The sequence below is a fragment of the Lynx canadensis genome, chromosome A3, assembly GCF_007474595.2.
Source record: "Lynx canadensis isolate LIC74 chromosome A3, mLynCan4.pri.v2, whole genome shotgun sequence".
Lineage (NCBI taxonomy): Eukaryota > Metazoa > Chordata > Mammalia > Carnivora > Felidae > Lynx > Lynx canadensis.
Window position 1 is genome coordinate 113,858,786 of NC_044305.1, and position 23,574 is coordinate 113,882,359.

Sequence of the window (23,574 nt, forward strand, 5' to 3'; positions counted from 1 at the left end):
AATCCCTGCCCTCGACCCATGACATACTAGTAAGATTCCACTCCCAACATCGTTTGTGACACCCCATATGTCTCCAGACATTGCCAAATGTCCTTGGGAGGCAAAATCGTCCTTGAGAACCACTGGTAGAGAGGTCAAAAATAAATACCGACAGCCTGAAAATGTATTTGAGATGGTCCGGTTTTCTACTGTTCTTTTTAAACTAAAACAAAAAGCTACAAAATATTTTAGACTTTCAGAAAAGTATAGGGAAATATATGAAATAAGATTATGATCAAATTGCATTTGTATGCCATACATTTTTTTTTTTGTTATAAGTAAATAGTTAAAGATTGGTAAGAATTACAGACATTTAATGTTAAAAAAATAATGCTTGTAGATTAAACTGTATTCTAATGAGCTTTATTTTTTTTTTTAATTTTTTTTTTAACATTTTATTTATTTTTGAGACAGAGAGAGACAGAGCATGAACGGGGGAGGGGCAGAGAGAGAGGGAGACACAGAATCGGAAGCAAGCTCCAGGCTCTGAGCCATCAGCCCAGAGCCCGACGCGGGGCTCGAACTCACGGACCGTGAGATCGTGACCTGAGCTGAAGTCGGCCGCTTAACCGACTCTAATGAGCTTTAAATGATAAGAGTTTTGCAACATATTTCTCCATAAATCTTGGACTTGGAAACAAACATACAATGGCTCACTACAAACAGAAGATTAAACAATTAGGAAAAAAAACTGGGGAAAGAAAAATCTGAACTTTAAAACAATTGTATCCTAAAATATTAATGACAAAAGACTTTCTGGTTCATAATAATACATTCATAAATTGCATAAAGAATGCTAAACACCAACTTTCAATTGAACTTGATTACTAAAAGTGACCAGAAGACACACAGTTTTAGCAATTTTGGGAGTAGTCTTAGAAGTATTCAAACAGGCTTTAACCCAAGTTAAAACAACACACAAACAAGAAAGATCCTGAATGATTCAGTAAAGTGGTACGTTCACCAAAGCTAGATAATTACATGTCAGCAATGGGGCTAGCTTCTGTACTGTAAGACTTTTAAATTAAGTGCTGATAATGCCAATTAAAAAAAAAAAGATTTCAGGATTAGAAGGCAGAGAGAAGAATGATCTGGTACTTGGTCTCTAAAGTGATCAAGTAGTTCTAATATACAAAGATGTTCTCAAAATATTCTTTTATAATATTTGTAATAACAACTACTAATTGAGTGTCTTCTCTGTGCCAAGCATAAATACTTTACCATTTTGATAATGAACCCTAAAAAACAGTTGTCAACATTCCCAATTTGCAGAGGAGGATAAGAAAAGGTATCGCCCCAAGCGGGTAGCAAATAAGTGGAAGAACCAGAATTTGAATTTAGAACTAATTGGTTCCAAAATCTCTACTCTTCTCAATACCTAATACTTATATCTCATTATTACCCTGTAGTTAACCAATTCTAAAAGGAATCTTTTCTCCCATATATTAGAATTAGTAAGGGACTTTAAATAAAACCAAATGTCATAAAAATTAATTGGCTGTACTTAAAAACAAATACTTTAATGTGAAGGCTACATAATGGCAGTTCTGAAAGTGGTAGTCTTAAGAAGTGCTGTATTTTTGGGGCACCTGGGTGGCTCAGTCAGTTAAGCGTCTGACTTCGGCTCAGGTCACGATCTCACGGTTCATTGAATTCAAGCCCCGCAACAGGCTCTGTGCTGACAGCAAGGAGACTGGAGCCCACTTCAAGTGGCTCTCTGCCCCTCCTCCGCCCCTGCTCACATTCTCTCAAAAATAAACATTAAAAAAAAAGAAAAAACTCTATATTTTCTCATAAAGAAATAAAATTACATTCATTGTGTAATATAAATACATGTGCTAAGCATTTATTTCCCAAAGTTATTCAAAATTTAGGTTATCTTACTACTTATTAATACTTAATATTATCAGTAAATGTTTTTTTTTTATTATTTTTTATTTTTTTTAACGTTTTTTTTTTTTTTTTTTATTTATTTTTGAGACAGAGAGAGACAGAGCATGAACGGGGGAGGGGCAGAGAGAGAGGGAGACACAGAATCGGAAACAGGCTCCAGGCTCTGAGCCATCAGCCCAGAGCCCGACGCGGGGCTCGAACTCACGGACCGCGAGATCGTGACCTGGCTGAAGTCGGACGCTTAACCGACTGCGCCACCCAGGCGCCCCTATCAGTAAATGTTTAAGATGCATTTATGTTAATGTAAAGTTAACACAGCATAAAGAAGTGCTGATCTCTGCAACACAGAAAAGCCAATTTATTACAACCATGTCTTTCATATTTGATAAGGGAGTTATTATTCAAATAGGAGTACCAGTTATTAAATAAATGTCTGGTAAAATCTTAAATATAAGTCACCCACAAAATCTAAGTCCTATGAAGTTGTATTATAAACACAGAGAAGAGCCATTTGCAGCTACGGGGATGGAACTAGAGGGTATTATGCGAAGTAAAATTAGTCAGAGAAACACAAATATCGTATTACCTCACTCATATGAGGAATTTAAGATACAAAACAGATGAGCATAAGGGAAGGGAAGCAAAAATAATATAAAAACAGGGAGGGACACAAAACATAAAAGACTCAAATACAGAGAACAGAGGGTTGCTGGAGGGATTGCAGGAGAGAGGATGGTCTAAATTGGTAAGGGGCATTAAGGAATCTACTCCTGAAATCATTGTTGCACCATATGCTAACTAACTTGGATGTAAATTAAACAATAAATAAATTAAAAATAAATAAAAATAAATAAAGGTTATGGAAAAGACCAAAAATAACAAACAAACAAACAAACAAACAAACACAGAGAAGAAAAATTCAACATTAAAAAATTTATCTGAGGGGTGCCTGGGTGGCTTGGTCGGTTAAGCGTCTGACTTCAGCTCAGGTTATGATCTCACGGTCCGTGAGTTCGAGCCCCGCATCGGGCTCTGTGCTGACAGCTCAGAGCCTGGAGTCTGTTTCAGATTCTGTGTCTCCCTCTCTCTCTGCCCCTCCCCTGTTCATGCTCTGTCTCTCTCTGTCTCAAAAATAAATAAACGTTAAAAAAAATTTTTTTTTTAAATAAAAAATTTATCTGAGTGTAATATCCTGTACCCTGATTTGCTCTTTGCTCTTTACTCCTCTCTAGACATACATTATAATTTCTGGTGATTAAAATGAGAAAATAAAAGAAACACAATCAATGACTAAGATCACTGTTCCAAACACTTACAAATGTTTGATAGGTACAGACTACAATATTCTGAGGCAGAGAACTAGTATACTTTTGTTATTGGAAAATAGTTAATTTTTATGATATACACTACTTACTTTTATAAGTGTAGATACCACTTCAAATGATCCAACCACCAAAAGTATAGGGGCTATAACAATGAGAGGAAGTAGTGAATATCCTATAACTCCAAGAACTTGGCCATATGCAACCTGTGAATTTTCAAAATTTTAAATAAATATCATAGAAATCAAGGTAAATTATTTTAATTACTATTGAACATCACATATTTATTATTGTACTTTCATAAATGTGAGATTTAAGAAAAAATCAACAAGTATCAGGGCATCTGGGTGGTTCAGTTGGTTGAGCACCTGACTCTTGATTTCCGCTCAGGTCATAATCCCAGAGTCATGGGATCACGCCCTACACTGGGCTCTGCGCTGAATGTGGAGGCTGCTTAGGAATCTCTCTCTCTCTCTCTCTCTCTCTCTCTCTCTCTTTCTTCTCTCTTCTCTCTCTCTCTCTCTCCCTGCCCCCAACCCTTTCCTCCCCAGCTCGTGCTCTCTCTCTAAAAAGATAAATCTTAAAAAAAAAAAAAAGAAATCATGAAGTATCATATGCCTTATATTTCAAATTATCATATAACCCGCTATGTTCCTACAGTCTTATCAATCTACTACTGTTTCAATTATCATCAATTTTCTGATACCCAAATCTACATTTCCAGCCTTCTCTCTTTTGAGACTTATATATCCAATTACCTTCACTACAACTACAGTATACTTTGTCACTACTTTCCTTAAAGTTGTAGAAGGATTACTTTTATTTTAAATTTTTTTATTCATTTATTTTGAGAGAGAGAGAGAGCACAAGCAGGGAAAGGCATAGAGAGAGGGAGACAGAGAATCCCAAGCAGGTTCTGCTGTCTGTACAGCAGCCCAATGTGGGGCTGGGACCCACAAACCATGAGATCATGACCTAAGCCAAAATCAAGAGTTGGAGGTTTAACTCACCCAGGCACCCCAGAAGGATTACTTAAAGGGATCACAACCATCTTAATTCAAGCAAAAAATTCAAGGTCTAGAAAGCTACATGTGGTAATTGCAGACTAAAAGGGAAGGGAGGGCAGGAAGAAGAGACTGAAGGAAAAAATATTTTTTAGTGGCTACTGTGTGTCAAGCTCTGTGATAGATCAAGACAGATCAAATGCAGCAACAATCCTTTAAGTAGGTATTACTGCCTCCATTATGAAGAAACTGATTTTTAGAGAGACAAAGTGCTTTGTTCAGGAAAGCAAAGTTGGTAGGAGAAAAGAGTTCAAATTAAGATCCAGGTCTCTTAACTCCTACATCAATAGTTCCAAATTACCAAGGCATTTAGTGATATCTTTTTTCATATAAATATTACATGGCATTGTGTTAAAACATAACAAATAATATGTGAACAAATATAATTTTAAATCTCCATTAGAATTATTTTATATTTCCATATGCAGAGTGAAAAAGTTTCACAGATAAATGTTATTCTAAATTTATTTAAGGGTTTTAGGTTAAGATAATGGATTGAGCACATATATCTAGTATCATTCCCTCTTGAAACTATACTAAAAGGGGAAAAACTTTTTTTTAAAAGAGGCATAAAAAATGGAAACTAAATCACAAAATGATCATGCATTTTGAGAACACTGCACATGCCTGGGAGAAACTAAGTAGCAGAAAAATACATAGAGGCCATATAGGTTGCTCACTAGGGAAAGGAGAACTGATCCCTAAGTGACACATTAAAAATGTATAAATATGAAGGCACACCTCAGCACTCACCACAAGAAGTGATAACTAAAGGCTCAGTGAGCTCTGGATGAAACCCCTGAGCATTCTCAGAATACAAATAATGCAGATCAAGTTCATTCTCATTACTCACATACCTTACACTATTGTCAGTAATGTAAGCCCCAATGTATATATGAAATCATGAATAAAACAGGAAAAAAAAAATAACACTATCAAAAGAACCAGCAACAAAAGTCTGATCCTAAACTCTGTAAGTTTAGATCAGACACATGAAATAAAGAGAATAAGTGTAATGACAAAAAAGCCATTTACAAGAATCAAAGTATTATTTTGTATAAGATAACTGTATAGTTTTGGAGAAAATAAAGTTTGATGAAAGTTATTTCCTCATCTTTAGAGTAATTGTCAGTTGTGACACTTTATGAATGATGGTATTTTCATATTCTTTGTGGCCTGCATGGTGTATAGATAACTATATATTCTATATCACAAAATACAATGTTTTATTTCATTAATAATAGAATTTTCTTCAAAAAAGAGGCTTAAACAGAAGAACAGAAGATGGGACAACAGCAACATAATTTTGGAAGCTGGAAAGCAGATAAACAAGAGCTAAGTAACATGGCAGATCTTTCTACCAAATGTGACAAAAGAGCTCAAGATCTCTACATTTAGCAATCAATTCTCATTTAGTACACTGAATCACTTCTCTGCCTGGCATCCCCTCTGCTTTACTCTCTCCACAGAATAAACTACTAGGAAAAAAAAAAAAAGAATAAACTGTCAGAATTCCTAGGTTTAAAGTAATTCACAAAGTCTTATTTAATGGGGTAGCAATTCTAAAGGTGTGGCTAATGGGCTCCTGAGGGTCCCAGCAACTCTTCCAGAAGAATGGAAGGTCAAAACAATTTCATTTCTTTTCTTTTTTATTCTTTTCTTCCCTTCCCTTCTTTCCTTTCCTTCTTCCCTTCCCTTCTTTCCCTCCCTGTTAATGTTTATTTATTTATTTTGAGAGAGAGAGAGAGCGTGAGCAGGAGAGGGGCAAAGAGAGGGAGAAAGAGAATCCTAAGCAGGCTCTGCACTGTTAGTGCAGAGCCTGATGCGGGGCTTGATCCCATGAACTATGAGATCATGACTTGATCCAAAACTGAGTCAGATGCCTAACTGACTGAGCCACACAGGCGCCCCGATAAAATTCTATCCTTAAGCAAACATTAGAATTTTGGAAAAGTTGTGTCTACCACTGTAAGGTTAACAGTTTTCTAACACACATTTCTGATGAGATAGGAGGTGATATTAAAGAATGTGATTTTCTGTTAGTGTACAGTAAGATGTGTCAACATTTAGAAGATCAGCAAAACCCAGTGAACCAGTATTTTCCAAATGATCATGCATGGGTAAAAAGATTCACCCAAAGTGACTTTTAATGAGACAGAATATGAAAAGTTCATTAAAAGGGTTTGAGATTCCTTATTGCAACAAACCTTTAAGAAACTACTACTTGTTGAACGTAGGTGTAGGATCAGAGAAGAATAGCCACAATCATCTGAAAAAGCTACTAAAATACTCTTTCTTTTCTGGGCGCCAGCGTCTGACTCTGGATCTTGACTCAGGTCATGATCGCACGGTTTGTGAGTTCGAGCCCCACATCAGGCTCTGCACTGACAGGGTGGATCCTGCTTGGGATTCCATGTCTCCCTCTGTCTCTGCATCTCCCCCACTCGCCATCTTTCCCTCTCTCTCAAAAATAAACATTTATTAAAAATAAATACATAAAATAAAACTCTTCTGTTTCCAATTAAATATCTGTTTAAGGCCTTATTTTTTTCATATACTTTAACCAAAACAATGTTATCAGAACAGACTGAATGCAGAAAGCAGATAGGAGAATCCAGCCTCCACTAAGCCAGATATTAAAGCTACTTACACAAATGTAAAATAATGCCACTCATCACTTTTTTGTTTTGAAAAAGATTTTTTGCTACAAAACATGTTATTTATGTTAAAATGTATTTCATTTACTTTTAAATGAACAAAAATACATATTTAAATTTTTTATTTTAATTTCTAACATGGTAAGTATTGATAAATATAACCCACATAAAGACATCTCTTTGGGACCTGAGACCAAAAAGTTTGAGAACTGCTGTACTAGAGAATAAATTATATGCTTCCCTGAAAAGCTGTAAATTACTTATGAGTGGTATGGGATCTTTTCTTTCATCTTCCTTTCTTGTAACATTTATTGAGCATGCACAATACTAACATGCTGATCATCTTAAAGGAAGTAGCATAACTTAAAAGCAATTCCACGACAAGAAATAGTTATGATGAATATATAGCTACTGATGATATCTACAATACCAAAAATAAAGCTTATGATAAAAAACAAAGGCTATTTTCAAAATTAACCACTTACTTCTCCACCAAGAACTCTGGCCAGTAAGAAAATTGTTAGGGAACCAAATATCCAAATAGTTATAATCCATGAGACCACCTTAAGGGAAAAAAAATTCATGCAATTAATAACTTTGTACCAAAAAATTGATTAATTTCCCAGGAAGTCAATTCTCTTCTAATACAAGACAGCTTGGTGTTTCCAATTTCAGGTTATAGAGTTTGAATTCCCAGTTATCTTTCCAAAACCTAGTAAGAATGCAATGTGTTAATACAATTTTACATCCAAACTGAAAATTTAGCAATGTTCAATTGCCTAAGGAAATCTCAGTATTTCAAGATCTATTATAAAATATTAATGCAAAAAAAGAACAAAGTGTTTACTTTGTAAACCTCTGGTTTACAGCACCTTGCAAGGAAGATTCATCACCAAAAGAAGTTATAGATCTTCTTGGGAGGTCTTTAAAATTTACATTAATTACATATGTATCTAAGTGATGGAATGTGGAAGACTTTCAGACAATTTTAACTCCTGAGACAATATAATAATGATACATGCCTCCACTTCTAAGTTTCATCTGCTTCGAGGTTCTAGAGATAATGAAGCCCCAAAAGCAAAATAAGCACAATTATTGCCCAGATCCTGGTTTCTAAATATCATTCCCTGATAAAAGGACGAGGATTCTTTTGATAAGTAATTGATTCTAGGGATGGAGCACGGAAGATAAAAGATCAGCCCAGAACACTCTGTAGAATTAGAAGGAAAGGAAATGTTCAAAAAAAGGATGGGAATATGTCTAAAGGACACAGAAGCTAACCTAAAGAAGCTCTCATTGGCTAAAGCAGGGATAACCTCAGCAATAAAATAAGTGACAATAGCACTGGATGATAATCCAGAAAATAAAATAAATATTCATGGTTCCATACTGACATAAATCAATCAATGATTAAGCAATGGTAAAGAAGGGATAGCTGCTCCATACAGAATACCAATTAACACATGTGGAAGGAATGAGGAAAACAGAAAACTACCATTCAGTAAACAATAGTAATAATTGCTGCATGCAAGATCCATCTGTAGATACTAAAATTAGTGGGTTAACGTTTGATGAGAAACACGATGTCTGCATAGTCATCAAGTATGTCTACAAGATATTTATTAATTGAAAAAAGTAGGGACGCCTGGGTGGCTCAGTCAATTGAGCATCTGACTTTGGCTGAGATTATAATCTCACAGTTCGTGAGTTCAGGCCCCATGTTGGGCTCTGTGCTGACAGCTCGGAGCCTGGAGCATGCTTCGGATTCTATGTCTCCCTCTGTCTCTGCCCCTCCCCCGCTCATGCTCTGGACTCTCTCTCTCAAAAATGAATAAAACATTTAAAAAATTATTTTTTTAAAAAAGGGAAAACAGCAACTTTACAGTGGAGGATTTAGGCACACACCACCTCATCACCTAACCAAGCGACCAATGTTAACAGCACCAGTAATAAGATATATCAAGGGGTGCCTGAGTGGCTCAGTTGTTTCAGCATCTGACTTTTGATCTCAGCTCAAGTCATGACTTCATGGTTCACGGGACTGAACCCCACGTCAGGCTCTGCACTGAAAGCATGAAGTCTGCTTGAGATTCTCTCTTCCCCTCTCTCTCTCTGCTCCTCCCCTGTTCACATGCTCTCTCTCTCTCCAAATACATAAACTTGAAAAAAAAAGATACTCATATCACATACTCCTTGATAGTATACTGAGGTGGGCACAAAGTAGTATTCTTGCTAAAAATTTATGACCCCAATCTAGTCATGAGAAAATATCAAGCAAAACCAAATTGACCAACATTATATGGAGGTAGTAATCTGTTTTAAGCTTTAAAACCCTTTGCTCAGGGGCGCCTGGGTGGCTCAGTTGGTTAAGTGGCCGACTTCGGCTCAGGTCATGATCTCGCGGTCCGTGAGTTCGAGCCCCGCGTCGGGCTCTGTGCTGACAGCTCAGAGCCTGGAGCCTGCTTCCGATTCTGTGTCTCCCTCTCTCTCTGACCCTCCCCCGTTCATGCTCTGTCTCTCTCTGTCTCAAAAATAAAATAAACGTTTAAAAAAAAAAAACCCTTTGTTCAAATCAAAGATTATACAAAATAGATAAAATTAGAGATGCTCTAGATGAATGATTAGTGGTAGGTAGTAGACCAGCGTCCCCACTCAACTTCTTCAATTCACCTTACACTTCCAACAGAATACATGATATAAACTACTGATCTAAGGTAAATATTAGTAAGGATCTTGCTATTGGGAGATTATTCTGGATTATCCAGATGAGAACTAAATGTAATCACAACTGTCCTTAATAAAAGGAGGCAGAGGGAGTTTTGACTACTGTAGAGAAGAAGTTAATGTGACCATGATAACAGAGATTGTTAGTAATGCTGTCAGAAATCAAGGAACATTGACAGCCTCTGGAGTGGGAAGAGGCAATCAAAAGAATGTGCCCTGGAGTCTAGACAGGACCAGCCCTGCTGACATTTTAATCTTAGCTCCTTCGAACTTATTTTGGATTTCTGACTTCCAGAACTATAAAAGCATAAATTTTCACTGTTTTAAACCACAAAACTTGTGGAAATTTGTTATAGAAGCAACGAGAAGTGACCGAATCATTTTGTGATGAAGTTATTTTTTATTCCTCTAACGCCTTAAACTAGGAATTAAGGAGTGATGTGTGTATGTGTATTTTGATAATAAAGATAAAGCCCCCGAGAGTAGAAAAAAGTATTATATAAAAACAAATACTGTTGGAATCCTCGTCATTATTTATTAAAATAATTTTTCAAGTAAACTCTAGGCAATGTGGGGCTCAAACTTATGACCCCAAGATCAAGAGTCACATGTTCCACCAACAAAGCCAGCAAGGTACCCCTAAAATATTTATTTAAAAAAATGAGTAAAAGGTAAGAACACATTATGAGTATTGTGTTTTAAACCCTTCATCCCGCGGGGAAAATCATAAAAGGCAAGGGCAGCTCTTTGGTCACTTCTAGTCACTATTCACTTCTGCTCAGCTGAGAGTAGTCCCATCTATTAACCCCAGTTGCCAAATACTAATACTTTCTATGTGAATGATGATGTAAAAGTATGGAAAGCATTAATCTAAGGTACTCCCTGCTTATTTAATTAAGAAGAGTTCTAGAGATGAACAATACAGAAATAATGGGTATAAGTAAAGCATTTCTCAAACATAACGTAGCATTACCCTTAACATTTGGCTATTTTTACTTTCAAACCTCTTAAAATATTTCATTTTGTATAAAGTAAGATATACTTACCCTAAACTGTCCATATAATGATATCATGGAAAAGAAAAGAACAACAGCCAGAGGGCCCCAAAAGTCAGGATTGTCTCTCACCACTTGTCTATTAAAACCAAGTGATGGCATTGGCATCAGAACACACCGGATTTTGTAGTAAATATCCTTTAGATCAATATCCAATTCCTCCCTATAATATAAAATAAAAGTTCTTAAAAGACACACACTTCTAAATACTCAGCTGCAACATAATTTAAGAAAAGTTTAAATATGACGGTGTTGTCTCCATAGGTCAACAAAGCATTACATCTGAAGTACTGTATTTCACAGATTCCACAGATATTACATTTTCTTTTTTCTTTTTTAAATTTTACATCCAAATTAGTTAGCATATAGTGCAACAATGATTTCAGGAGTAGATTCCTTACTGCCTCTTACCCATTTAGCCCATCCCCCACCCCACCCCTCCAGGAACCCTCAGTTTGTTCTCCATATTTATGAGTCTCTTCTGTTTTGTCCCCCTCCCTATTTTTATATTATTTTTGTTTCCCTTCCCTTATGTTCATCTGTTTTGTCTCTTTTTTTTTTAAATTTTTTTTTAACATTTTATTTATTTTTGAGACAGGGAGAGACAGAGCATGAACAGGGGAGGGTCAGAGAGAGGAAGACACAGAATCTGAAACAGGCTCCAGGCTCTGAGCTGTCAGCACAGAGCCCGACGCGGGGCTCAAACTCACAGACTGCGAGATCATGACCTGAGTCGATGTCGGCCGCTTAACCGACTGAGCCACCCAAGTGCCCCTGTTTTGTCTCTTAAAGTCCTCATATGAGTGAAGTCATATGATTTTTGTCTTTCTCTGACTAATTTCATTTAGCATAACACCCTCTAGTTCCATCCACATAGTTGCAAATGGCAAGATTTCATTCTTTTTGATGGCTGAGTAATACTCCATTGTACATATATATACCACACCTTCTTTATCCATTCATCCATCGATGGACATTTGGGCTCTTTCCATACTTTGGCTATTGTTGATGGTGCTGCTATAAACATGGGGATGCATGTGTCCCTTCGAGACAACACAACTGTATCCCTTGGATAAATGCTAAGTAGTGCAATTGCTGGGTCACAGGGTAGTTCTATTTTTAGTTTTTTGAGGAACCTCCATACTGTTTTCCAGAGTGGCTGCACCAGCTTGCATTCCCAAGATAGTACATTTTCAACATTTCAACATCTCTAAAATTGGGATGCTTATCACAATTGCTGGTGTCTTCCCTTAGCCTGGAGGGAAGCGAAGAGCTTCCAAGATCCTCCTTTCCATTTGCCAGTCTACTGGAGGAACTACTACTTTGGGACAACTTTAAAATCCTCTGCTTGAGCCCTTCTTGACTATATTAATAATTCAGACTGCAATCCTATATGATGTGGTGTGGGGTTTCCATTCTCAGGGAAAATTTTTCTTCCAACACCCCACCCATTGCCAACTTGAGATAAGCAAACATCCTTGCTGCCTCTTTATGTGTGGTGGGTTTTTTCTCATCTATTCTTACACTAAGAAGACAGCCCTTGGATATCTTAGCTTTATACTGTCTTACATAATTTTTCCTTCTTATTGATAAACATAAAATAACTGCATCTTAAAATCTATTGTCTTAAATTTGATGAAATGTGGTATATTAAGAAACAGAATGTTTCGGCACTTAATCTACTAGTAATTACAGAGATTAACTTGATAATGCCTCAATTTTACAGAGCTACAGGTTCCTTCTCAAGTTGTTAAATTCTTTACTTTTTTTGCAAATGATAATCACTCAAAAAATTTCAAGTACCATGAAGAAAGTGAAAGACTCTCTGTAGTCCTTCTAGTGGTAGCTCTAGAATTTCTATATGGGAAAGATTTTAGAGTGATAACCTTTTTGGAAGTTTTAATTTGCCTTAAACTGAATTTCCACAGCAAGCACCCTGCTTTTTTACTTAAACTGCATGTTTACTTGAGATAGTTATAGGCCCAAGTAAGCCCTAACATTTGGAGTATACATGTGTGTGTTTGTGTGTGTGTGAGAGAGACAGAACCATAATTCATTCAATTTTAGCCATTCATTAGGTTAAAAATATCCTCCCATTATTTCAATATTTCCAATTATTAGTAAAATTGAAAAACAGCTAGAGCCTTACATCAAAAAGGTTAAGATTTTCCATATTTGTCTTTAAATAACATGAAAGAATACAATAATCCCACAGACTAGTTCTAAAAGTCAAAAAATACATATTACTATTTCTACATACAAGAGTGGCTTGTTATCTTCAGGATCATCATCTTCCACTTCCAAAAGCCAGCCATATCCTCTTTGTCTCAGAAATGTAGTAGCTGTAGATTCTTTAATAAAATCTCCACCAAGGTTTAATTTGACATCTGGGGATGCTATCGAACCACTAAGATCTTAGGAGAAGAGAGGACAAAATTATAAATCAAGGTAAAAATGTGTGAATCTTAACCAACATGAGCATCATATTCAAGTAAAATACTTATCATTTTTTAAAAAAATGTTTTAAATTTGTTTTATTTTTGAGAGAGAGAGAAAGGCAGAGAGATTGGGAGAGAGAATCCCAAACAGGCTCCACACTGTCAGTGCAGAGCCCAATGCAGGGCTTAAACTCCTAAACTGTGAGATCATGAGCTGAGTTGAAACCAAGAGTTGGATGCCTAACCCACTGAACCACCCAGTCACCCCTAAAATAACTATCATATGAAGATCTCTAACTACGAACATCTGCTATTACATACGATCCTCATATTTTATAGCTGATAAAAATCTAAAAACCATCTTTTATTTTACAACAAGAAAATGAAACATGAGAGAAGTGAAAACATAAAAGATTTTAAATAATTAGCTAGACTGGTAAAAAAAAATCTAGGATTGTAACAACTTTATATGGAAGATATATACAAAATATATGATATCATTTCCGATTCCCTTCATTATTACATATACTATGTTCTTCAGAACAAAGTGATTATATAAATTCTTTCTAAAGGCATTACACATATACAGAAAACCTTACACAAAATTTGCTAAAGAAAACTACAGATTTTTCTCTACATTTTTATGTATTATTCATACATCCTCTCATTTAAATCACCAAATAGCTATGTTAAGTGCTTGGTTCTGGATAAATCTGACTAGTAAGAGATCCCCACTATTTCAGCTAATTCTTTTCTTTATATATTCACGTTATTCATCTTTAGTTTGGGCAACAATAAATGTGTTTTGGGGTTTTTTTGGTTTTGTTTTGTTTTTAGGTCAGCTCTAAAAAGGAGTGAAGAGGGGTGCCTGGGTGGCTTAGTCGGTTGTAAGTCCAACTCTTAATTTCAGCTCAGGCCATGATTTCACAGTTCACAAGTTTGAACCCTACATCAGGCTTTGCAATGACAGCATGGAGTCTGCTTGAGATTCTCTCTCTTCCCTACCTGTACGTGCCTGCTCTAAGTAAATAAATACAAATTTTAAAAATCATTTTTAAAAAAATAAAAGGAGTGAAGAGATTCAGTTATGGACCTTACAAAATAAATTCCATTCATAGTTTCAACTGTGCCTTAGAGATTACAGATAATCACACTTGTACAAACGCCCCATTTTCTGGTTGGGAAAAAATGAGAATAGTAAAGGACTTGAGGTCATACAGGAATTAAGAAAAAAAAATCTGTAGGCACAGACAATATGCACTATTAAACAACCATCAATGCTGTTAACCAGAAGCCACATGACTGGAGTGGTACTTTAGAAAATAATCTTGGGGCGCCTGGGTGGCTCAGTCGGTTGAGCATCTGACTTCAGCTCAGGTCATGATCTCACAGTCTGTGAGTTCGAGCCCCACGTCAAGCTCTGTGCTGACAGCTCAGAGCCTGGAGCCTGCTTCGGATTCTGTGTCTGCCTCTCCCCTGCTCATGCTCTGTCTCCCTGTCTCAAAAATAAATTAAAAAAACATTTAAAAAATTAAAAAAAAAAAAGATCTTAAGATTCTCTCTCTCCCTCTGCCCCCTCTCCTGCTTGTTCGCCCTTTCTCTAAAATAAATAAATAAATAAATAAATAAATAAATAAATAAATAAATACATACTTTCCAGGTTTAACAGTATATGATTCTAAAGTTTTTATAAGGGAGTTTACTCAGCTATAAATAAAATGCAAGGCCTTTTGTATTCACTGTCCTTCCCTACTTAGTTTACAAATAGTCCCTGTAAATGCTATCATAGATTCTTGTGATTAAAATATTCTCTGAAATTACTTTCTGCTTGTTTTAATCTAAGTAAAAAAAAAAACAAAACAACTCAAAAGAGGTATAATTTAACTATAATTACATTTCACTAGGTACAAAGAATGCTTTTCTTGATTTAACAAGAGGAAGATTTTGATCAGGAAGTCATTAGTATGGCAGCGTCATTAAAGGTTTTAGAGTATGAGGCAGGAAAGGACCTTGACAACTGTTTCCTGGCCTCCAGAAAGGACTGCACTTAAAATTCTTAATCTAAACAAACAAAAGATATATAAATTATGGTGCAAAGAAATACTCTGATAAAGAGTCATATGGTTAGCAGTCTGTCATAGCATGGATGCCTGAACCTCAAAAAGACACCTTTAGCTTAAGATTTTGTAGTATTTTTCATTCCATTTTCATAAAGCAAGAAAAGATGATGAACATATGCAAGAATGCCAGCAATAGCAGTTTCACACGTCCCTTAGTGCCCCCAAAATATAATTAGGTGTAGGTACAAAAAGCAACAAGAAATGTCCAAAAAACTGGTAGTTAGCCTAACATGTTAGCAAGTTAACAAGAATGTCAGAAAATAACAAGATTCCCAACTACTCCAGGAGCACCGGTATCTTAAGTTAAACCAGAGTGAGAACCAGCTAGCTTGGTTGTCAACTCTAGGATAGGTATTATAAAATATTAATTTTAAATTATTTCTTACTATATATTTTATAATATTCTTGTCATTTGCTAAATAAAAACATGTAAAGAGAATAAGTGGATTTAAAAGAAAATAATCTTTGAATAAAATCTACTGCAAAAGAAAATCTTAAAAATGTTTCCACTTCTATTTGCCTGAGAGTGAGGAAGATCAGTAAATTTCAAGTTTAACAGAAAGCCACCTGGAAAAACTACAGGACAAGATTTACTAGTAATTCTCCCTTCCTTTAAACGCCAAGCTACTGTAGGGGCATCTGGGTGGCTCAGTCGGTTAAGCATTCAACTTTGACTCAAGTTATGATCTCACAGTTTGTGAGTTTGAGCCCACATCGGGCCCTCTGCTGTCAGCACAGAGCCCGCTTAGGATCCTCTATCCTCCCTTCTCTCTGCCCTTCCCCTGCTTGTGCTTTCTCTCTCAAAATAAACAAACTTAGAAAAAAAATAATAAACTCAAGTGTATCACTAGGTGAGGGATCTTTTCTCTGAATCTTCTCAGTCTAACAACTTCACTCGGAAAGATGAGTAAGAACTCAGTGCTGTAAGATAGTATACTCAGGATGAGATTTACTGTTCTGCTGCTAGATGAGTTCTAGATTTCTGAGAAAGAAGAATATCCTGCAATGAACAATATACATTTTGCTGATACTTTTTAACTTCTTATATGTGTAAAGAAGCTTTTTCTTATTTAACAAGCAACAAGAATGAGGATAAAAACCACCGCATTTCATTGGAAAATGAAATCCATGTGTGCTTAAATCTAAAACAGAATTGTATATTTGTGCAGCACAACAAAACAATCACATGTTTGGGGTGCCTGGGTGGATCAGTGGGTTAAGCGTCAGACTTCGGCTTAGGTCATGGTCTCGTGGTTTCTGAGTTTGAGCCCCATATCCAGCTCTGCTTCAGATTCTGTGTCCCTCTCTCTCTCTACCCCTTCCCCACTCACACTCTGTCTCTCTCCCAAAAATAAACAAACATTAAAATAAATAAAAATAAATTAAAAAAACAAGCACATTTCACACTGAAAGGATAAAGTCCATTCTTCCATCTTAGTTATAAAAACATTTTGGGTGCTTTGGTGGCTCAGTCAGTTAGCATCTGGCTCTTAGTTTCCACTCAGGTCATGATCTCACACTTCATGGGTTCCAGCCCCACAATGGGCTCTGAGCTGATGGTGCAGAGCCTTCTTGGGATTCTCTCTCTCTCCCCCCCCATCTCTGCCTGTCCCCTGCTCGTGCTCTCTCTCTCTCTCAATAAATATAAATTTAAAAACTTTTAAAATTTACTTAAGAAAACATTTTAATGCTTGCATAGATCAAAGAAAGAGATCAAGAAACCAATGCAAGTACATAATGATTGCTAGATTCACATTACAGTTTGATGTTATTCCATAAGAAAAAATTTTAAAGCCTCTTATAAAACTGTATCTTAGGTTATATTCTTATTCATAGTATTTTGATTTATGGTTTTAATAGCCTTACTATTCGATATTGTAAATTTTTTATATTGTACATAGTAATCAAAATCAATTAAATCAGGGCTACTGACTGCCTCAGTTGGAAAAGCATGTAATTCTTGATCTCAGGGTCATGAGTTTGAACCCCACAATGGGTGCAGGGATTACTCAAAAAAATAAACTTAAAAAAAATCAATTAAATCTCCTGAACCTACCTTTGGAAAAATTAAATCTCATTTTGGCATAAACATCATTTAACAGAAATTTCTTTTGTTTGCCTTATGAGTCTTTTAACTGAACCTTTTATTCTGAAATAATTGTAGATTCACAGGAAGTTGCAAAAATAATACAGAAAGGTTACATGTACCCTTCATCAAGCTTCCTCTAATGGTACCATGTCATAGAACTATCAAAACCAGGACACTGACATTGGTATAGTCTGCAGACCTTATTCAGGTTTTACCAGTTTTATATGCACATATTCGTGTATTGTATATAGTTCTGTGCAATTTTATCACCTTTATAGATGTATATAATACCTTATGAATTTAAAATATATGAAAATAAATAGTTTAATTATTTTAAATGGTAAACTTTGCTTGACCACCTTTTTTCTCCCCATGAATGGCTGGCTAAAAAGTCATTTTCAGAGCACCTGGGTGGCTCATTCATTTAAGGATTTGACTTCAGCTTAAGTCATGATCTCACAGTTTGTGGGTTCAAGCCCCGCGTTGGGCTCTGTGCTAACAGCTCAGAGTCTGAAGCCTGTTTCGGATTCTGTGTCTCCCTCTCTCCGTCTCTGCCCCCCCCCCCCGACTCATTCTCTAGGTCTCAAAAATAAATAAATGTTTAAAAATGTTTTCAATAAAATAAATTTAAAAAATTTTTAAAAAGTCAGTTTCAACTTTCTTAATATTTTAATGTTTACCTTATTTCTGACACAGAGAGAGAAAGAGAGACAGAACATGAGCAGTGGAGGGGCAGAGAGAAGGAGACACAGAATCCAAAGCAGGCTCCAGGCTCTGAGCTGTCAGCACAGAGTCCAACACGGGGCTCGAAGTCACAAACTGTGAGATCATGACCTGAGCCAAAGTCGGCCGCTTAACCAACTGAGCCACCCAGGTGACCCTCAACTTTCAAACAGGGAAGAGAAGCTATTCTTGCACACCCATTATATGCCATGTATTACACTTCATTAGCCTATTGTATACTTGTGATAATATCTACATGGATATGATTTTTTTGTTAAAGTAGAAAGTTTTTAGAAAAAAGAAACTAACAATTCCTTTGTCTACACTACTAACTTGTATCAAACGTAATATCCTTTCTGGGGAGGGGGATCTTCACACAAAGAGTAGGCTAAACGTTTGGCCACCTTGACAAAAAATTATCATTTACTCATGGGCTCCTGGGTGGCTAGTTGGTTAAGTGTCCGACTCTTGGTTTCAACTCGGGTCATGATCTCACAGTATGTGAGCTTAAGCCCCACGTCGAGGTCTATGCTGACAGCGAGGAGCCTGCTTGGGATTCTCTCTCCCCACCTCTCTCTGCCCCTCCCCTGCTCACGCTGCCTCTGTCTCTCTCAAATAAATATATAAATAAACTAAAAGAATTATCATTTACTCAAAAGAACACTGATAATAATTATTGGATTATTATGTCTACAACTTAGTGATTACAATAATGTACTATAAGTTGTAGATAGTATGATTCCTATATAGGAGTGTCTTAGCCTGTTCAGGCTGCCATAACAAAAAGACCATAGTCTGGGTGCCTTATAAACAATAGAAATGGATTTCTCACAATTCTAGAGGCTGGAAGTCTAAGATCCGGGTGCCAACAGAATCAAGTAAGGGCTCTCTTCTGCCTTACAGACTTTTCCTTGTACCCACATACAGGAGTGGGGAGTAATAGGGAGCTCTGTGGAATCTTTTATTAAGAGCACTATTCCCATTTATCAGGGTTCCACCCTTATAACCTAAGTACCTTCCCCAAATCCCCACCTAATACTATTACATTGGGCATTTCCTAATATAATGAATTATATGGGCATTTCAATATAATGAATTTTAGGGAGACCCAAACATTCAGACCGTAACTGGGGGTAAGAAGACTGAAGAAGGCTGAGCTCAAAAAGCAAAAATTGGGGGCGCCTGGGTGGCGCAGTCGGTTGAGCGTCCGACTTCAGCCAGGTCACGATCTCGCGGTCCGTGAGTTCCAGCCCCGCGTCGGGCTCTGGGCTGATGGCTCAGAGCCTGGAGCCTGTTTCCGGTTCTGTGTCTCCCTCTCTCTCTGCCCCTCCCCCATTCATGCTCTGTCTCTCTCTGTCCCAAAAATAAATAAACGTTGAAAAAAAAAAAAAAAAAAGCAAAAATTGAACCCAGTCTTCCTATATCAACTTATATAATCAACTATCAGCTTAATGTTTCTTTTTAACTATGTCAAAAGCACCTAAAATTCAATATTCCAAAACTACATTCTTGATATCTAAGGTCTTCCTCTAGTTTCTTCTTTCAGTAAATGATACCATTATCCATCCAGCTGGATAAACTGGAAGTTCAATTATCCTCAACAATTTCCTTCATTCACATGCTCCCTGCTCCATCCAATCCACCATTAAATTGTTACTTTCACCTCTAAATATTTTTGAACCTGCCCACTGTTCTCCATTTCTACTCCCAGCACAAGCTATAGAAAACTGTGACTCCTGCCTGCATGACTATAATGGTCTACTAACTGCTTTCTCCCTAGTCACTCGTGTCTTTGTCTTCTTCCAATCCATTCTCTGAATTGTAGCCAGAAGATTTTTTTAAAAAATAATTTTTAATGTTTATTTATTTTTGCGAGAGAGACAGAGAGCAAGTGGGGGAGGGGCAGAGAGAGAGGGAGACACAGAATCCAAAGCAGGCTCCAGGCTCTGAGCTGTCAGCATGGAGCCAGATGCAGGGCTCGAACTCACAAACTGCAAGATCATGACCTAAGCTGAAGTCAGACGCTTAACTGACTGAGCCACCCAGGCGCCCTGCCAGAAGATTCTTTGTAAAATGCAATTCCTTCACTCTCCTGGTTAAAATCCTTCAGTGGCCTTCCATGGCTTTTTTTAGCTCATGTCCAAAAATCTCTATGCACCCTGCCTACTTCCCCAGAACAATTTTCTGCCCTTCCCCATCTGTGCTCTGGCCATACTAAGCCTCTCAGTTCTTTGAATGAACCAGGATCCCCTTTATCTCAGAAACTTTGTACCAAGCTGTTTTCTCCAACATCACATAATTAAATGCCACCCATTCTTCAGTTCTCATATACTTGCTTCAGGAAATTTTCCTTCATCTCCCAGACTAGATTCCTTTCATAGTCCTCTGGACTTTTCCTTCACAGCGTTTATAATAATATATTTGTGTGATTATTTGATTAATGTCTGTAAGTTCCATGATGGCAAGAACTAAGTGTTTTTGTTGTAGTTTTGTTTTGAACGTATCTCCCCAATACTTATAACAATGCCTGACCTATATGGTAGGCAACTAACAAATATGTAGTTCAACAAATGTTGAGTTAATTAATGAATGGAAGGGAAAATAGCTCCATAGAGTTTAAATCAATAAATGACATTAAAAGCTTTTAATAAAGCAAACATACAAAATTGGACTTGTATTTTGGAAACATAATCTTGGTCGCACAATGGAAGACTGATTTAACAGGGGAGAGATTTGCACAGGGGAGTATGGTCAGGAGGCTACGGTATAGATGAGAAATGGTAAGAGCTCAAACTAAGGCAGTGTCAGTAGAGGAGGAAGAATAGATTCATTATACAGTTATTCTGGAGCTAGTCTGAAATAGTTGATGACCAACTCAATATTGAAAAAGTGAAAGAAGAGACTAGAGACAAGTTTCTGCCCTTTGGCAAGAGGAACTATATCACAAACATTAAGTCACTTTCACTTTAGTACCTTCCCTGTTTTCAATATTAATCAATTAATCTATCAATAAATATTTATGAATTACTTAGCTTATTTCTTTAATGCCCTGACAGTGATATAAAAAAAGTGAGATACTTTGAGGAGTTTTTGTTTGTTTGTTTTTACTTTGAGGAGTTTACAATCTAATTGATAGTACTATATATCCAAACAATGGAACATTATTCATCCAGAAAAGGGAACAGTTACTAATACAAGCTGCAACATGGATGAAACTTAAAAACATTACTTTGAGTACTGAGTAAAAGACACCAGACAAAAAAAGTCACATATTATCCCACTTACATGAATGTCCAGAATAGGCAAACCTATAGGGACACAAAGTGAATTAGTGGTTGCCAGAGGCTGGGAGACAATGGAGAATAACTAAAAATAGGTATAGGTTTGCTTTTTTGAAGTGATGAAATGTTCTAGGGTTAGACAGTGGTGGTGGATGCACAACTTTTTTTTTTTTTTTTACCTTTATTTATTTTTGAGACAGAGAGAGACAGAGCATGAACGGGGGAGGGTCAGAGAGAGAGGGAGACACAGAATCTGAAACAGGCTCCAGGCTCTGAGCAGTCAGCACAGAGCCCGACGCGGGGCTCGAACCCACATACCGCGAGATCGTGACCTGAGCCGAAGTCGGCCGCTTAACCGACTGAGCCACCCAGGCGCCCCACAACTTTATAAATAAACTAAAAACCACTGAATTGTATGCTTTCAAAGGGTGAAGTTTATGGTATATAAATTATATCTCAACTTAAAAATCTAATTTAGATAGCATGTAACATAAGACCCTATTAGTACTGTAAAACACGCTCTTCTGTAGGTAAATGACAATGCAAATTGCCAAGTGATCACAGGTGCCAAAGGAGTAAATAGGCCTAAGTTACTAGAGAGGTGGTCAGGAAGACTATGTAGAGGTAGAACCTGAATTTGGCTATGAGGGATAATGGGATCAGCAGTGAGGGAATGAGAAGAGAAATCATTCCAACGAAAAGAAATGGCAGGGAGAAAGGCATAGAAGCTGCAGGCTTCTGTTAGGCAGAGTTTATCTCCAAAAGCTGCAGAAGATAGAGTGGGGACAAATTGTTAAGAGTATAAAATATCAAGTAAAAATCAAACTTGTCTTTAGAAGTTAAGTGTTTCTTTATGCATATTCTGCAGAATCTGGATCCTGTGACATGCTCTTCACAAAAGGCTTTTGGTGTTCACTGAGTTTGGAAAATCCTGTATACTACAACCCCCACTTGAGTTTAAAAATTTTTTTTAAATTTATTTTTCGAGAGAGAGAGAGAGAGCAAGCAGGGAGGGACAGAGAGAGAAGGAGAGAGAAAATCCAAAGCAGGCGCCACACTGTCAGTGCAGAGGCCATCACATGGTCGATCTCACAAACCGTGAGATCATGATCTAAGCCAAAATCACGAGTTGAATGCTTAACTGACTGAGCTACTTAGGTGCCCCAAAGGCTCTGGGAGTTCTACATTAAGGAAACTCGTTTACCTTAGGTTAACACATCATTTGTCATGTGTCAAATTTATGTTGTCATGGAACCTTCCCCCCTGGGCAACACTGCTGAAGATGGAAGGAAGCAAGCAAAATGCCAAAGAGTAGGGATTCTGGATTCTGAGGAAATAGGAAATAACAGAGATAGTATGGCTGTGAAAATTTTACTTAAAAATTTAATTTAAAATCCTGTAATTTAGGAGGGGACCTGTGATGGTAGAGGTGTAACAAACAGAGAAGACAGAGAAAATGCTAGAGAGAAAAAGTGAAGAGAAAGAAAAGTTCCACAAAAGGCAAGAAGATATGGGCATAAAAGCACTAGTAGAGGGTTATCCTTTTAGAAAAGAGGAAAGAAACCTTTTCTTTAAGATTTGCAGGGAAGATGAATGTTTCCATATAGATACAAAGATACTTAGAGGTACAAAAATATGAAGATGAGAAAATGTCTATCCGGTGGCTTACATCATCTTTCTTGCTTAGTTGTCTGTGTTCATGACTTTCCAACTACTTGTTTAATTCTGTTGAATTAGTACTGGCTTCAGTTTTAGAAGCACAACACCTTTATCTTAATCAAAAAGTATCACATGGTCATTCATTCATCATTGACTGAATTCCTGCTATATGCTGGGCTCAGTGCTAGGCAGTGGGTATGAGAAAAGCACAGCTTCTAACCCTGAGAAGCTCATGGTCTAAATCAGCATTGTTTTAGGTCTGTGAAGATTAATAACTATAAGACATGGACAGCCTCCAGCATGTATTGTACTGGCACAGTTCTTAAGTGAATGCTCTTTCCCCTTTCAACTGGAAGAACGCCTACTTATCCTCCAAAATATACCTGATCTGTCCCCGAATACTTCCTTGATCCTTTCCTGCAGTTAACCACTTCCTCCTTTGAACAATACTTTCACAGCATTTCCCATAGCATTTATTATGTACAATGAAATTTATCTCTTATTAGACCA

At 36.8% G+C, this 23,574-nt stretch overlaps 1 protein-coding gene across 1 annotated transcript in view; it reads right to left on the minus strand.

Moving 5' to 3' along the window:
- YIPF4 (Yip1 domain family member 4) overlaps positions 1-23,574 on the minus strand; it is a 29,362-nt gene that overhangs the window by 1,448 nt on the left and 4,340 nt on the right. Inside the window, exons 2-5 of the mRNA XM_030311345.1 lie at positions 13,015-13,168; positions 10,746-10,917; positions 7,461-7,538; positions 3,347-3,460 (exon numbers count right to left, since the gene is read on the minus strand). Coding sequence (XP_030167205.1) covers positions 3,347-3,460; positions 7,461-7,538; positions 10,746-10,917; positions 13,015-13,168 — 518 coding nt within the window. The remainder of the gene's footprint in view (positions 1-3,346; positions 3,461-7,460; positions 7,539-10,745; positions 10,918-13,014; positions 13,169-23,574) is intronic.